Source organism: Bombus affinis, chromosome 4 (genome assembly GCF_024516045.1).
Source record: "Bombus affinis isolate iyBomAffi1 chromosome 4, iyBomAffi1.2, whole genome shotgun sequence".
NCBI classification, from domain to species: Eukaryota; Metazoa; Arthropoda; class Insecta; order Hymenoptera; family Apidae; genus Bombus; species Bombus affinis.
The window spans coordinates 4669799-4687657 of record NC_066347.1 but is presented as its reverse complement, the minus strand read 5'-3'; the positions used below and the strand labels follow the sequence as shown (position 1 = coordinate 4687657).

The window sequence follows — 17859 nt, the reverse complement described above, 5'->3', positions numbered from 1 at the left end:
AGTTTTCCTTGAAGTGGGACCCACTTCAACGTATTTTAATACTTTGACTGCCACGTCGAAATCACATGTTTCGCTCAGGACGCCACGGGAGTGTTTTTATTATTCAAGGCATACAATGGCAAAATAATAATAAATTGATGATGTAAGACAACATTCTTCCCGATGGACCGTTTATCTTATTGGTGGTTACAGATGACCACCGTGGCGCCTTGCTAACAGTTGATAGCGACATATTATAACAAGGCTTCGTTTATTTCAACAAACCATTCGCATTCGTTGTGTCGTCGTAAGCAAAACGTCTAGAATATATTGTCGAAACGTGTTAAAGATATTAGTAAACAGTATTTGCTCATTCTGTGTATAATAGTAGGGTATGTGCACAATTCTAAAGAAGGGCAAGCGTATCTTCTCTCTTTTTTTTTATTTGAAAGTAGTTTACAATCAATTCTTATTGAAAATTATAAGTAAATTATTCTGGCGTGGTATTATAACGCGAATAATAAATAATTATCGTATGTTTGGTTCTAGCTGAATCTAATGTTTAAATCTAGAGAGTAATGTCTTTTTAGCCTGCGGATCTGATCCGTTGTGTCAAGTAATTGAGTAACTAGTGGGTTTTGGTGGTTGTTAATTCATATTTTATATCTATTATTGAATTTGAATATTTCTTCTTTAATTGTAGGTATCTTAATGTCGCGATGTATTGTTTCGTTAAGCGTACCTGACACGAAAATTTTGCAGAGAATGCTATAAAAAAAAAAAATGTTAAACAGTTAGGATTAAAAATTGCTAAGAATCGGACCAAAAAGGTGACCACCTATTGTCCAGATTGTATTGATGAGCCACATTTTTGTTTAGTGTTATAACACAGTGCACCGTTAGATGAGAGAATTCTCTTTTTTTTTTATTGATGTTCTAATAAAAATGTTTAATTGTTCAATGGGGCACTTTTTATTTCAAAGTATTTCCTATTTATCAGTTATATTCAAAATGCCCCAACTGTCAATTGTCATTCAATTTTTACAATTGTAAGAAGTTCAAGCGTTCCGGTCATCAATGACCACCGTGGTCACAGGAAAAACCGTCATATATAACCAACGTGGCAGTCAAAGCGTTAATAGGATTCAAATAAGTTTATTAATCGGAGTAGTTAATTCAACTTTGCACGGTTCAATAAAAACTGATCAAATTATGTTTGTTTGTTTCCCTTTCTTTTTCTTTTATTTTGTCTCATCGCGAGATGTGTTTGACGTAAGACTGAATGAAACGATATATGTAGATAAAGAAAGTTAATTGAACTTCGTCTGACTGATATCAAATTTGTCAGCGATCGAAGTATCTTTACCGGAATGGGCCAGATTAAGTTTTGACGGTTGAAATGCTTATAACGAAGCATCATAGTAATTCGAATGCCGGCTGTTAATTATACCAGTTCTTTTCTACAGAAAAAAGAAAACTGTTGCTTCTGATTTCTGATTTCGACGTCCGATTTCTTCTGACATTGAAATTTACTACGTCATTACCACGAGTCTCCCATAAAAACCGACCAACCCGCCAGAAAAATAAAAAAGAGCCATCAAACGTTATCTGGTCCGATCACCGCAGACAGAATCAGACTCTCGTTGGGGCGTCCTCGATTTAACGAGCGCAGGCCTGACCGCTAGAAATCGTCGGATCGAGGTCGTGACACAAACCGCAATCTGCAGTTGCGTAATACGCGTCATCGGCATGTGGGGACGCATAATCAGCGCGTGCACTCAGTGCCGGCCAGTGGCTAATACAAGGTGAAGCCGGCAACGTTACACGTGCACATGCACTCCTCTCGTTCGCATGTGCGGTTAACGCATGCTGATGTACTTACGAAGGGGAGACGTTCCAATGTTTCCAGTTCTATCGTCGTAGGGTTGGAACATGCTAAATAAAGACGCGAAAACAAGGTAGAGATAAATCGAACGAGATAGAGGAAGGTACACACATATACATATAAATATACAAAAGGAAAGCGTAGTGGAAAGCAACGACGAACGCAGAAGGGAGACAGAAACGGACAGGGCAGAACGGCAGGGGCCAAAGGCTGAAGGGACGACAGAGGCAAATAGACATAAGCGCCAACCCCCATGAATATGTATTACTCGGTAAACAGGGGTTGAATCAATATTTCGTTTAATAACACTGCACGCTGGAACGCAATTCTCCCTGCCCCGTTTCTCCTATCTCGCTTCCACCGTTCCTTGTCTCCGCTGTATCCCATTGCACCTCTCTGTTTCACCCTGTCTCGTTTCGTTCCCCATTTCCTCTTCTTCTTGCACCTTTGAACGCGCGTATCGCACGCTTTCCTGCACGCACAGACAGATACGATAGCCAGCCAGCCGGCCAACCAGCCAGCCAAGGGGGATGCATTTGTACAGGCGCATACAGGATATTCCCTGACACGTATTTAAACGTACAGGTATGGACGAGTCGCACCTCCGGCACTGCGCGATGGTGCCGGACCGATCCTCCCCTCAGGCATCAGGCCAGCCAACCCTCCTCGTACTGTAGCTTCCCTTTCCGCGTATTATTCACGCCGCGTTAAACCTCGTTTGGGACTATTACGTTTCGTTTGCCGCGTTGCACGAACGACGACGCCCCCTGTTCTCCCCTGTCGATTCTCTCGCGTTGCTTCGAATACGAATTGAATACCGTCGGGGGCTCATGCACGCTCAACGTGGCCTATGCTCGCCGATTTTCGCTATACATGTACGTGTTTGTTGCGAACAACGCTGCTTGGACGTCGGTTCTTTCCCCACCCCATCAGGTCAAACCGTCGGTCACAAGCACAAGGATTGGAACTTTGAGACGCTTTGGTCGATTTTTAATAACATGAGAATCTTATCAAAAGGGTGAAGATCAACGTGGTAGTAATGTTTATCGACTTTAACCGACGGCACTGGAAATGGATTATTTTTCTAATTTAAAATTCTTTCTCCACTCTTCGGTTGCGTACTAAGAATGAGTTAGTATTTAAAAACTTTGATAGTTAGAATGCTTTTTATAGAATCGTCGGGCTATAAACCGAAATCAGTTATTATTCGCTATCAGTTATTATTGAGATTGTATTGAGAAACAGTATATCTTTTTTTTCTTCAATAGGAAACTGAGTTATTCTTGTTGCATAGCTCTAAAATCAGCGAAATAGAATATTTTATTGTACAAAAATCGAACTCAGGGTACAGGAAAATGAACATTTTACGGAACAATTCAAGCCTGTTGCTTTTTGAATATCGCGTGTCTATTGCCCGTTCGACAATTGTTTCCGTGCTCTGTATTTTTACATTTATTGTTCTTTTCTTTTTCTTTTTTCGATTGATGTTGGTTTGTGAAATGGGCGAAATATTATAACTGACGTTTACGCATGTTTGATGGATGATACAGGGGTGGGAATTTTGGTCAGGGGTGTCGAAATTTGATCAGGGATAATCGATACGTTTTGTTATGTATAAAGTGGAAAATGATTATACGGCGTGGTGGTAATGGTAGTATTATGGATATAGCGTAGCGTTCGAAATAAAAAAGGGTAATTTATGTAAATGGTATTCTTGGAACTGGCGAACATACGTGGAAAGTTGTGATTCAGTGGCTGCGAATCTTCCGATAAAATGAACGTTAATAAAATCAGTCGATTATTTAAGCTGTACCAACGACGTTATCAATGTTATATTTTTGGTAAATTCGTTTAAAATGCGTCTTAATATCTGCCCAATAATAATAATGTCCAGTGGACGCGTATTTCTGTCATTCGAAAGCAACGTGCTTTCAAGTGGTCGCGTTAAATTTAGACGAAGCGAAAGGTTATCTTCGGTATTCGATAAAATTATTCAGTATTCGAATGTTCCTTGTAAAAATAAACTCTTCCGCGCATTCGCTTCTCTCCGTAAAAACATAGCTTTAGCAGCGGCTAAAATATCCTATCAGGGTAAACATATTTAAAATAGAACTAATTTTCCAGCACGAAGACGTAATCTGCGAATGATCAAAATAGTTCATAATTGTTAAAATAGTTGCACCATTAATCGAGGTCGCTCTTTGTTTAGAAACTTGAACTCTCTTCCGCGATTACTGTTCTATTCTACTTCTATTTTGTCGCAATTGTAATTGCGTTACTCATTTCCTCATCCTCTCTCTCTCTCTCTCTTTACTTACACATCCAACATTTGACTCTGCATATAAAGCAAACGTAGTATAAAAACGTCCTACTCTTTCGATTATGTTCACAAAATTATGAAGCCGATCAAATATTCTCGATCTAGTATTAACCGCCGACTTAATATTTCCAAACGTTTAAAACTCCCACTGCAAAGCTCACTAACCGATGTCCACAAAGCGTTCGAAAAAAAGAAGAAAAAGAAGGGAAATTCCGCAGCAAATATCGCGCGAAACATCAAACGCCGCAAACCGTTTACCGTGCACGTCGATAAAAGCTCTCGACGGCTACCTCGAAAAAGCTGGGCGTTTCTTGAAAAAATCGATACCCCTGAAAAATGAACGTCAACGAGACCTTCCTTCTCTTGCAAACGTTTCACCGTCTCGCGGCGCGATCCCCGTGGCCCCTTCCTGGTCGTTCGTCGAGCAGGCTTCACAGCATAGAAAAAGTTGTTGCGCGTCAAAAGCCCCTCGCCGGAAGTCGAGTGGCCGCAAGGCAAATTGCAAGCTACATCCGTGGAGTAGGTACACGTGCGTAGGGCGGTGCAAATACGTCCCTAGGGGGTAAACTGTGCTGCGGGAAGACCATACGAGCTGTATACACACACGCCAAGCCGCGACCCCTCGCCGTCCCTTTTGGCCCATTCAGCGACAGTCCAGGAAAATAACTATCGTACACAATCGGCGCGTAGCCCGAGAGGGGTTATTTCGCATAATCCACCCTCGTCGGTGCGACCACGACCCTCGTTCTACGAGAATCGTGTGTTACTTTCTCTCCCCTTCTACTCTTCTTTGTTCCTCTCGGTCGATCCCTAAATACCTAAGTGAAATCCACGATAAGCATGATTCGCGCACGTAACGAGTTTACCGGCCTCTGTTATCCCCTCTTGATCTAACATTGGATTTCTCCTGCCCTCGACAACTTGTTTTCTGTCTTCTTCGTGCTGAGTTTCTTTTTTCGTCTTCCCGTTTGCTCTTCACCGGTCTGTCCGCTCTTGTGTTCGTTGATTCACCTTCTCTCCCTCTATTTCTCGTTGCCTCTTATGGAGTAGCTCTTGGGACACCGTGGCCATCGCCATTGGTCTGCAAGGGTTCTCGAACACGGATTCGTTTTCACCCCTTACTCAGGGCGTATAACGTCAGCTTGGATTTTCTCGACGATGACATTTCATCCTGACGCCGATGGATGGTGTCATCTAAGGAAACGTCCACAGGGGACGTACTTCTGTGGTTCGAGTTATCGGTGATTATTATCGGTGGCGAAGTTTTATGCATTTTATGGAAGATTCGAAAGTGATAAATACACAGAATGTAATGTAATATTTAAAAACGTGTCGGATAGAGAAAGAACCTGTTTTAATATATTTAATAAACGAAACACACATTTCTGTGTAGTTTCTATCTCTTTTCTTGTATTCATAAAAGTATAAATTTACATAAATAGCGATAATGGTATATATAGAATGTCGAATATCTGAAACACATGAAGAATTCAATTTTTATATTTAACTCCTTTGTTCTTAAATAAACCAATAGTGTTACGATAGATGAAACGTAATCAAAATTTAAACACAGACAATATTAATATAATACTATTCCTATAGTATTAAAGAAATCAATTAGACAATAATACTACGTGTATTCGGTCGCTATTTTCTTTGTATAAAATTATTTTCTTTATAACGAAGGATTAATTAATTCAAACAATAAAATAATGTTGTTATATATGAAAATTGAACCACGGTGATAACTATTTTTTCTGTATTTTAGCAACAGAGACCTGACATATCAAGACTGCTGCAGCAAATGCATGCTCAACAATTGCCACCGGGGACGGCGATAGGTGCTCATCCAGGACTACCCGGACTTCCGGGACTAGGACCAGCTGCTGGACTTCCGGTGCCAACTTCCGCCTCCGCGGCTCTTCTTGGCCTTGGCTTAACGCCGGCTGCTGCCACAGCACCGGGCACGACAGCGGCTCATCCATTGTCGATGTTGAGTAAAACGGAATTACATCGTGGTCAACCCGATGATTTAAAAAGCAATGGCGGTGAGTATTGTTGCTTCTCTTTTCGATCAAAGAATACAAAGTTGCCATTAGCTTCTAAGGATTTTAACCCTTTGATAGCCCTAAGCGATTTTCCATTTTTATCGTTAATTTTGTTGTAAAGAAAAAATGAAAAACGGATTTCTTGTATAATTTAACGTTGAATATATATTGCGGTAGATTCTTTTCTATTTTTAATTCGGATATGTGGTATTTTGATATGGAAAATAGAACCATTAAATAAACGAAAATAGTACTCTTCTGTGCTCGGAGGCAAATATTATCGTGATTTCTCGTGGAAAATAGGAGAAATATCGGAGTAACGGAGTTAATACTAATAAAACAAGAGAAACTAAGGAGAAATCTACTGTTCGATGGTACAAAGCCTCGTTCATTTAGCTAGAAAAGTCAACAAAAATACCGATAAAGATAATGATTCCTCGACGTACGTTACTCATAAAATATGCTTCTGATGGAACGGAACGATCAAATAAACCACGTATTTTCGCCAAAGAAAATCAACACACGTGTATCATCGACGAAAACGTATCTCAGTTCCGACACATCAGCAAACCAGTAGGTAGAAAGGTTAATTACGGCATAATACGTATGAAATCATATGGTATGTCCATCTCTAAATTATTAGAAAAAGAATTCCATCAAAATTACAACACTATATACTGTAGTTGGTAGCCTGGAATTTGAAAAAGAACTCACGATTCGAGGCATCAAAACCCATTTTAACGTCGGTGCCTGGAATCAAATTAGCGCCAGTTAATTTCCGCGCTTCCTTTTACGACGCATTACATTCCCTTCTCCCTCGCAGCAATTCCAAAAAACCACAGAAGACCACCGCGCGGCGGGTGCGCACCCCTCCGCGCCACACGCTCCCCTTCACGATCGAATTCCTCGCCGCGGCTCGCTTCACGAGAATCGTAAAACCCCGGAATACTCGTTATACGCATACCTTCCGCCCTTTCACACGATTTTAATTGCCACCTCTGTGGGCAGCACGGCGGGAAAAGAAATTAACGAAATTCCGGCCTTTGGTCACGTTCGAGTGGCGCTGCGCCCCGATATAACGAATCACACCAGCACGCGCGCATGCGCAACAATGAACGAGCGAGCGAGCGAGCGAGTTCCATGCTGCAAACGGTCCAGACCCATCGCGAGGTTTTTTCTCTTTTTGTCACCATCATCCGTTTGATCCCGCTTTTGCGATACCCTGAACAAAAAAAAAAAAAAAAAGAAAAAAAGGAAGAGAGGGCCAGTCGACCGACTGTAGCCTATGTGTGTATATGTACGTGTCCTGTGTATATTGGTCTGTATATATGTATATGTATGCGCTATCGAAAATGGGTGGTCGGGAGCACTCTGGACCACGGGACAGTCGACAGCGGGGGAAAGGGTATACGGGGGTGAGGGAGAGAAAAAAAAGAATATGTAGCCGACGTGGCGCGAGCGTGCGGCTCGGCTCGCTCAACTGGAAATTTTCAAAGCGCTTTTCGGGTATCCGCTTTCGAGGCGGGGGGTGAGCGTGTTTGCGTCACCCTGTTAGCGGACACCGGCGGTTTTGAGCGAAAAGCGCATAAATATGCATGAAGATCATTTATACGGGCGCCTCTCGCGCTTCTACTATCCACGCCACGCTATGCCACATCGCATACGTATCTAACACACACATAGATATAGATATATATATATATATAGAGAGAGAGAGAGAACAGGCTAGTCCCCTCCACCCCTGTTTCGGCTCACACCCCTGCTGCCTCTTTTTTATGGGCACGTTATTAACATTTTATCGACGCGCGGTGGCCGGGATTTCGACAGTTTTTTTCACCTTCCCCTGTCCACCCCTAAATCGTTCTCCCATTTCACCCCATGCATGAAAATGATTTTTTTTTCTCGCCCCTCCTCCCATTGAAAACGCACGGCTTTTGACTGACGATTGTTTGCATTTGTCTCGTTACAGGTCTCAGCTCGACCGAGGAAAGACACGTGAGTAGAAAATATTTTGTTCTATTGTTTTTTCTATATTTCCCTCGCTTTCTTCTGTATTCGCCATTATCGCTACTTTTTTTACTTTATCTCTCTGTTTGTCTTTCGAGCGAGCGAACGATTATTTACGAGTTATATAGACGAATTTCTCGAGTGATCGGAGAATTCTTGTATATTAACTCGCCGTTAATGAAATTTTGCCCTTTCGTTTCGCGTACTTTTATATTCGGTTGGAGCGCATTTAGTTTTTCTTTCGTTGCTTTTAACGAGTAATTTACGGGACGGTTGACGCGTGTACCGGCGTAGAAATCACGCTCAACGATAACGTCGCCGTTTCGAATTAAATTATTAATGGACGTTGAAGTGGCGGCGACGTGGCGCTTTTTGTTAGAATTTTCGAGCGTCAGAGATGCAGAGAGCGTGTGTTTGAGAAGTGAGAAATGTAAAGAGAGAGAGAGAGAGAGAGAAGTAAATGAGGGGAAGGGATGGAGAAAGGGACGAGCCGCGCTTTATTTTTCATGTGTCGTAATTAAGGTTTACTACGCAAATGAAATTATGTCAGCGTCGCTGTTTTATCGCGGATGAAACAATAATATGCGCCGAGATTTACGGACCCATATTTTCGCTCCGGTAAATATTTCTCCACTGAAACGCAGACAAATCATTTATCGAAATGTCGAGTTAACAATCGGATTATCCGTCGAACTTCTACGTACGATCTATCGCATAAATAAATAAATATGCGAACGGATGGGCATTTTTTACCGCTTATCCGTTCTCGCCGCTGTTTCCGTCTGAAATTTCCAAAGGATTTAATGACGTAGATAAATAAATCCAATTGAAACGAATCGAACGAACGACAAAAATCGTCTCTGTATTTTCAACGATTAAAATTGCTTCAACATCCGCGTCTCTGTTATTGAATTTATGACGCGCGATGTGCGTGCATTCAGCGTGGAAAGAAGTTCGTCTCTCCATCGGTGATATGTAATAAATCGACGTCACTTTTTGGATGGATAGGAATTAACAATAACATTTAACAATAATTTAAAGTCACGTTTAAAAATATCACAAATTTCGTCCACTGTAACAATAAATATTTTTGATTTTATGTACTAACAGGTTCGTATATGTGTATAGTTTTTCCTTAGAACTATCTATTTTCTTTTTTCTTTTTTTTTTTTGGATACAATCGCAGACGAAAAATTAAAATTCCTGCGAAGTAAAAATACAAACTAAGGTTCCTACGAAAAGAGGTGTAACAATGTTTGAAAAAGTAAAGACGTAATAAAGAATTTGATATTTAGCAAACGATTGTTACTTCTTGGCTTCTTGAATGTTTAATAATATTATTGAAGAAACAATCGTTTCTCTCTGACGCATTTTATCTCAAGGAGCGTGTTTTACTTAATCTTTCGTAGACAATTGTATCTCTCAAGAAGGTGAATCAAATCTGATATAGAAAGATAATACAAAACAATAAGAACGAAGTTCAGTCATCGCTAATGGTGTTTATTGGCTTCTACGAAACCTGTACATATCGTATATGACGTTTTGCAACTGTTCTTATACCGTTACTAATATAATATAATATTTCAATTTTTAATATCCTCCCTGACATTTTTTAATTTCTCAAGCCACGTTAAAATATTTGAAATTTATCGATACATCTAGATCCGTTGCAAGACAAGTAGTTTATACGATAAGAGTTTTTCAATTTTCCTCACTAACTACTTTATTTTATCCACATAATACTAGTTCACGTTCACATAAATAGATTCGATTGACAAAAATCCATTTAATCGTGCCATTAACACTTTGACTGCCACGTTGGTCATATATGACCGGTCATGGTTCCTTCTGTGACGCCACGGTGGTCATTGGTGACCGGAGCGCTTGAACTTACAATTTTTTCTTCTTCTTACAATTGTAAAAATTGTATGAAAATTGACAGTTAGGGCATTTTGAATATAACCGATAAATAGAAGATACTTTGAAATAAAAAGTGCCCCATTGAACAATTAAACATTTTTATCAGAACATCGATAAAAAAAGATGAGAACAAATCTTGCATCTAACTGTGCACTGTGTTTGCATCCACATCTTTGAGGGGTAATCTACGAATATTATTATAAACACAGCTTGGAAAATAATCGTAAATGTTGCTTTATAATCATATAATTGAAGTTAGAAGTGCGCACATACCTTACTATTATATATAGAATGAGCAAATACTGTTTACTAATATCTTCTACACGTTTCGACAATATATTATGGACGTTTTGCTCATGACGAAACAACGAATGCGAATGGTTTGTTGAAATAAACCTTGAAGCCTTGTTATAATATGTCGCTATCAACTGTTAGCAAGGCGCCACAGTGGTCATCTGTAACCACCAATAAGATAAACGGTCCATTGGGAAGAATGTTGTCTTACATCATCAATTTATTATTATTCTGTCGTTATACACTTTGAATAATAAAAATACTCCCATGGCGTCCTGAGCGAAACAAATGATTTCGGCGTGGCAGTCAATGTGTTAACTAAAATTTCATTTCGTTTCTCCGAAGCTTCAAACAATGTTAGCCGTAGGTAGTAATGTTATCTGCGACGGTGTTAAACGCAAAACTTCGTTCCAATAAATAAAGTCTAGATAAACGGAGTCCCACTTTACGGAATTTTCTTCGATGACGTAAATGATGCACTCGAGACAACTACATATTTCTAATCTCGGGGTTGCAGCATGAACACGCGGCATGTATACGCACCTACAACGTACTCGACGTACGAGCACTCGCAACGTGACCTCCTCAATCTCTCTCTCTCTCTCTCTGATTTCCTCTCCTTCTACCGTGTATTACAGCTACATTACACGCGTGTAACTTTCCGTGCGCGTGAAGGGTACAACGAGTGCTTCGACGTACTTCGCTCACGAGCACCCACTGTACGCGCAATTATGTTTTCGACGAACGCGCGAGTGGTATAAAGTGGCGGACGGGAAAGAGGCCTGCATGAAAAATACCTAACCGCGGCTACTAAGAAAAGAGCGTGTGCTCTTTGCCTTTCGACTTCACTCGTTCCCGCGTTTTGGTTCGTTGGACTGCAGTTTCAACCAACGCGGACCAAGGAAATTTTTCAGCTTTCCGAGCTTTCCGGTTCTATCGTATTTACTTTTAGAAAAATTCTTTCCGAACGGAAATGGTTAGAGAAGAATATTAGTAGGTTAGTTGGTGGTTACGTGGTACGCTACGCTTTGAAACATTTTGCAACAGAGTTGGTAATTTCAATGTATTTTTGTAGCATACAACTGTTTTACATCGAGGGTTTTATTTCGAAATGGAAAAGGTTAGAGCGATGTTTCCTTTCCTATTCTCCTTGTTTGTCACTGAACACGGTGCAAAAAACGTTATTCGCAAACGATCGTGAAATGGAAAGATTTTAGATGAAAAACTTCTCGTCGAGGTTTCGGTTTCAGGCCTTCTAATTATTCCATTTTTTTGAATAATCAAGTTGGTAAAAACAGCTTGTTTCGTAAAACCGTAGGGAACGGAATATACTCTAATAGTAAGGGAACTGTATCACAGAATTGAAGTTTATCTACATATTTCCTTAACGCGCAGAGTTCTAGAAGTATCGCTCTTACGTACGCGAAACTGTGTCGAATTACATACGCAAATATCACCCAACACTTTAGTACTTGACGCGAGAACTTCGAGTTTAGTGTAGCAATAAGACATTGATGTTCTTCCATGTTCTTTCAAGTAAGACAACAAATAAATGATTCTGAATAAAATTAGCAAACAGTACAGGCGTATTCAAATGCATTTGAACTTGTACATTACTTGTAATACGTTGTACTCTACACTTTCAACATGCATTTGCACAAGTGAAATCGCACTTTTCTGAGAGCCATTGAAAAAAAAGTAACTCGTCTATTAGCATCAGTGATAACCAACTCCTGCCAGTTCCTTCATCTTTTTTCAAATTATAATACTTAGAAGCATTCTGTAAAATCAATGTTGGCTCCTACCGAGTACACATATCAATATTGCTTTCATCATAATGTATCTATCTTTATACTTTTATGTCTACAACTTTTGTAACATACTTTTTATACCTATACATATTTATATATACACTTTCATATTTATAATTTTATTTAGTAATTTATAATCATTATTATTACATACTTGGAATATTTAGATACATTAGAACCTGATTACTCCAGTCTTAACCGATAGCATAAAGTCAAAATGCAGGATACAATAGCAGAAGAGGCTATTATATTTGTCTTACGAAACTGGCTATTCGTTGCGAAGGCACGAAACAAAGAGGGACCGGTCGGTGTAAATCGAGCGAGAAACGGAACGAATCCGCGCTCGGGAACGAGAGGAGAAAGATATACCCGACCGTTCGAGAAGGAATAGCATTAAAGTTACAAAAGTAATTACAGACGAATACTAGTTCTCGATTGTATCGAGCTTAGGGGATAAAGTCCGCGTGCCGGGGGTCGGCCCACAATCTTTCTTTCTCTTTCTCTTTCTTCGGTGCAGAAACTTTTCTTTCCGAAGTCGTAGCCGTAGGGAAGGAAGAGGCACGGTTCGCCCGTAGAAAATGCAAGTAACGATCCTTCTTCTTGCGAGAATGGTCCCGAACCAGACCCCATGGAACGTGCAGAGGTAGTAGAAGAAGAAGAAGAAGAAGGAGTCAAGATGAATAGAGAGGGACGCGTCGAAGAAAGGAAAAAGAAAGAAGCAAGGGAAGGAGAAAGAGAGAGAGAAACAAGAAAAATAATGGAAAGAGCAGAGCACCCATAAAGAAGGAGAGGGAAAGGGGAGATAGCAGCGTGTATTATAGGTTTGCCGAGCCTGTAATCATCGCGGGACCGCGAAACGCCCATCGACGCCCTCTCATTCTGCCTCTCGCCATTCTATTTTCCTCTCTCCTTATTCGACCCATCCTCGGGCAGTTTTCTCTGGTTCTTTCGTCCTTGCTGCGCGCTCCCTCGTGTGTGTCTCCTCGTCCTATTCTCTCTTCCATCGCGCCGACTCTATAATCATTATCAACCTCTTCCCAAACCATCGTCTTCCATTTTTTACCCTTCGTTCCCTTTTTTCTCCCCCCTTTATCTTCCCTTTTTTGTCTGTTTTTTTTTTTATTGTACCTCTGCCTTCCTTCTGCCTGTATCGCGGTATCGTGCTTCTTTTAATTCTGTTTGGAGCCGCGCGTGTGCTATTCATGGCCCGTCTCCCAGCCGTGCTTTCCCCTTTTCCATGGATTTTAGCGTGTTCATGGCCAGCCTCGAATTCTATTAAGCTTCGTTACAAACTGGACGGCTATGCGGAATATAATGTGGACGCGTCGCGTGCCGCCAACGGCATTTCTGTGGGAATGAATTCGAAGGTTACGTGTGAGAAAATTGGCTGGACGGGAATTAGACAGGATGAAGTTTTGTTACGTTGGAACGGTGATTGTTAGGGAGAATTGGGGGCGAAGGTTCGGCGGTTTGCACTTGGTTTTCAGTTACCACCGTTCGTTCGACATGTAGAAATTTCGAATGGTAACCGGGCCAGACAGAAGTTTGTTTAAGTACATACATGGATCTGTTTGTTTAAGTTCCAGTGAATTAGTCTTGATTCTTTTAGTTACGGATTGTTAATATAACAAAGCATTCCATTTGCAAGCGAATAATTAAACGAGTTTTTAGCGGACAGTTAAGAACTCCTGTAACGTTTGTGAAGACACGTGCTTTTCTTCTTTTTTTTTCCTCTAACTTTAAATTACGAATGAACGTATAACGGCTTATTTTCATAACATTAGCTTCTTTGCATTTTTTATGTTGTTATCGAAATTGTAACGACTTTCGAAGTTATCGAGTATAATTACAAATTCGCAGATAAGTATCGCAAATTTGTATGTAAAAAACATCGAGGGATCTATTTTCCACGGTAGAAAAACACGCAGAACGTGTTATACCATCCCGTTGAAATATCGTTAAATTATATTGCGCATATCAAAATCACCGAGAATCTCTCGAACGCAATTCCGTCTCGCGGATATAGAGATTTTATTCACCGTAACGTAAACTGCCCTCCTCCCTCCCGAAATCTACGTATCGAAGCTCGTCGTTCGGCTGTCACGGGTGGAAAGTCGAAATCGATTATCGCGAACGGTCGCGTGACAATTGATAATAACCGTCGACGCGGGTAATTACGGTTTTGTCACGTTGATCGAACCGCAGGAAACACGTGGGTAATCCGTTGTTTCAGTCTATGCCGGTTGTCTGTTATTTAACCAGAGATTAACGGCTCTGTAAACGTATACTTCTGCTCGGATAGAAAACCGTATCTCTTCGTTCATTGTCGTCATCTCCAACATCATTCCTATGCATTAAATCGATCTCATAATATGTAGTTGCTCGAAGTATCGAATCTTGTGACACATAGTAGCTGTAAGTGTTTGAACGTTATATAATATGTAACATTATGTAATGAAATAATATATAATATCATGTTATATAAATATTCTATAAGTATATTATGTGTTTTATATAGAATAATTTTAACATTTCATGGACACCGTAACGAGATAGGATTATCGTTATTATAGTGATAAAAGTTTCAAACGTACTTGAAAATCTACATGGAAGTCAGAAAATATTTAATGCAAATATAGATGATACTTGATATATATCTATATGAATAATATGAATAATATGAATAATATGAATATAGATATACTTGATAAACTTTCAAACTTGATTCTCTGGAAAATTAAACCGAGAATGCACAAATTTTATTCTACATCTTTTTCTTATTTTTCCACATGGAGATCACTTCGTGTCTGTTTTTACACGTTATACGGTCGGACCCTGTATATTTCGCAGAGATGATAAAAGTATTTAAAGAAACAAACGTGCGTTATGTTAATGAGCCTCGATATTCAGTGGGACCATACATATTTAATATTAGGTTGTCCCAAAAACTCCTTCGTTTTATAAGGAAATAATGGATGCAAAACGTTCTTTGTTTTATAGAATTTTATTGAATTATGTATGATCCATTTTATTCTATTAGAACAGATTATTTCCTTATAAAACTTCCGGGACTAACACTTATATATCTAAGACAACTAGTTACGCTAATTATACTAATTTTTGAGATAAGTTATTCAATATGTTTAAACGCTTTTATAATCTCTTCGAATTGAGTCTATTTGCACTAAATATCTTGTAGCTTTTACGTACATTTTCAAATTAGTTTGAAATTTTCTCAACGCATTCATGGCAATCGTGTCAAATTTAAAGCGATAATGTGATATAAAAATGTATTTGTACGATGCACATAACGTGTAAAAATTGTCTATGATCGAAACGTCACTTGGAAACGTATTCCTTTCCTTTCCTTTTCTTTTTTCTTCTTTTTCCTCGAATTCAAGAGATACGATCGAAACGCGATTATCAGTGACGATCTCTCGCGTCATTTTATAGCGCGTTATTTGAAACGAGCGTGAGTAGTGAGTACGCGTCACGAGAGCCGTAATTTTCGTCACGTTACAGAGGAGCTCGATATCGCCCGGTGATAAATACAGTCGTCCACGCACACCGCAGGAAACGCATCATTCCCATCATTCTCAGAATCACCATGACCATCCCATGCACATCAAGAAGATGAAGAAGGAGCAGGACAAGGACATCGGTCATGTAAGTGTTTGCATTGTATTATTGTTCTTGCTAAGCTTGTTGGTCTTCGTAATCTCGCGACCATTCTCGCTTCATTTTCGACCCAGTTTTGCTGGTGTTTCTTTAGAAAATTGTGATTCTCAGGGAAATGGAGTCGGAGTGAGAAATGGGGTCGAGAAATGAAAGATATACATAGGATAAAGCGTACATCAAAAAGATTTGTTGAAACTGTAGATTACTTCTACATGTTCAAATAAAGCAGTTAATATTAATCGTTTTGTTAAGATCTTTCCTCGAAATTTTGATAAATCACGTTATACGTACGATCGATATAATTTTCAACCGGGAAAATGTATATAAACAAGAAAAATGAAATGCTACTAAACGGACAAAATCAGAATCATGATTCCTATATATTATTTATATTTATCTGACGAATAAATTATTTAAGATAAAATATGTGTTTGAATATTCTGTTTTTGCATCATGACGTTGATTGTGTATGAATGAAAACTTGTGACTGTATATACAATGCTTTCCATTGCAGACATTGATGATAAACGTTCGAGATTTCTTATCTATCGCGATAATCGATCAAGTATCTGCTTTTGATTGATTCATTTATCAAATGATTATAAGGCTACGAATTAATTAGCGACATTGATGAAATTGGCATCAGGTACCGTTATAATTCCAATGCTAATAGGGCACGAAGGAAACGTTGAACCGTGATTGAAACTTCAAACAAGATAACACCGATTAACTCCGCCAATATGTAACTTAGATACAAACCGTGCAAGCTCAAACACACTTCAGCGTGAACAACAAACTTTCAGCGAGTCTTTCGATAAAACGAAAAATCGCGTCATCTTAAATTCCCCGGATAGCATGAATCATTCAGACGTCACAAATTACGTTCGAACGACTTTAGAAAATCAGCAAATTATATTTTGAGGATCTTCTGAAAGATTCTAAACGTCGTAAGAATATATTTTAACGAATTTGAGTAAATTTATATATAATACCATTATATGCAGTAAGGTATTATAGAAACAATTTAATATATTACGAGTTTATAGCATTCAACAAGAGGAATAAAAAATATCGTATCGATAGGTACAGGCCTTGAAAGTTTATCCTTTCGATGTTATATCAAATTTTGTATCGACCATATTTTTCAATTGATATGATACGTATCGTGTTTAAATTGGACTCGATCTTAGCTCTGTGTTAGGGTAAAAACAACTATGTACGTATACACATGTAAAATGAAAATGCGTAAGAACTATCAATACTGCCTTTGACTTAACTAGCGAGAAACTTCACCCTTTGCCATACTAAATTTTAATCTCATTTCTACAACACTCTATAGGTCATCGATCATCGTTTCAGTTCTTAACCTTTCTATCTCCGTTACTTTTTGCAAACTGAGGAAACTAAGTTTAAAGTTTATGAAGTTTGATACTACAGTGTGGAGTTAGGATTTGAAAGAAACGAATATTTGTCGCACTCTAAGTAGAATTTTCATCGTATTATCACGAATCCGTATTTTTTATATGAATTGATTAATTACATTTCCTTGAAAAACGAAGTTAGAACAGTTAAGAACTTGGCTGATAATATGTACAAGGTGTTAAAAAAAAGGTACGAGACTTTATATCGCTCAGCAAGAGCAGCAAAGAGTGTCCAATCAACATAAATCCTACGATCGATCCTTTCGACGCAAAACCGATTTTTATTATTTACGAATATTCGATGAACGACAATGCTGTGAGTGAGTTTCTTCATTGAACGTAAACACAGAGATTGAGCTCAATCCGTTTGTTTACATTCAACGAAGAAACTGGAACATTCGTAAATGATAAAAATTGATTTTACGTGGAAAGGATCGATCGCAGGACCAGTGTCGATATTTTTGATTCAGAAGAGCAAAGAATGCGCTATAGTATA

At 39.1% G+C, this 17859-nt stretch overlaps 1 protein-coding gene across 1 annotated transcript in view; it reads left to right on the top strand.

The window, feature by feature from the left end:
- Positions 1–17859, top strand: part of LOC126915739 (protein groucho-like) — an 82174-nt gene that overhangs the window by 56138 nt on the left and 8177 nt on the right. The window contains exons 7-9 of the mRNA XM_050720699.1: positions 5953–6232; positions 8202–8227; positions 15787–15930. Coding sequence (XP_050576656.1) covers positions 5953–6232; positions 8202–8227; positions 15787–15930 — 450 coding nt within the window. The remainder of the gene's footprint in view (positions 1–5952; positions 6233–8201; positions 8228–15786; positions 15931–17859) is intronic.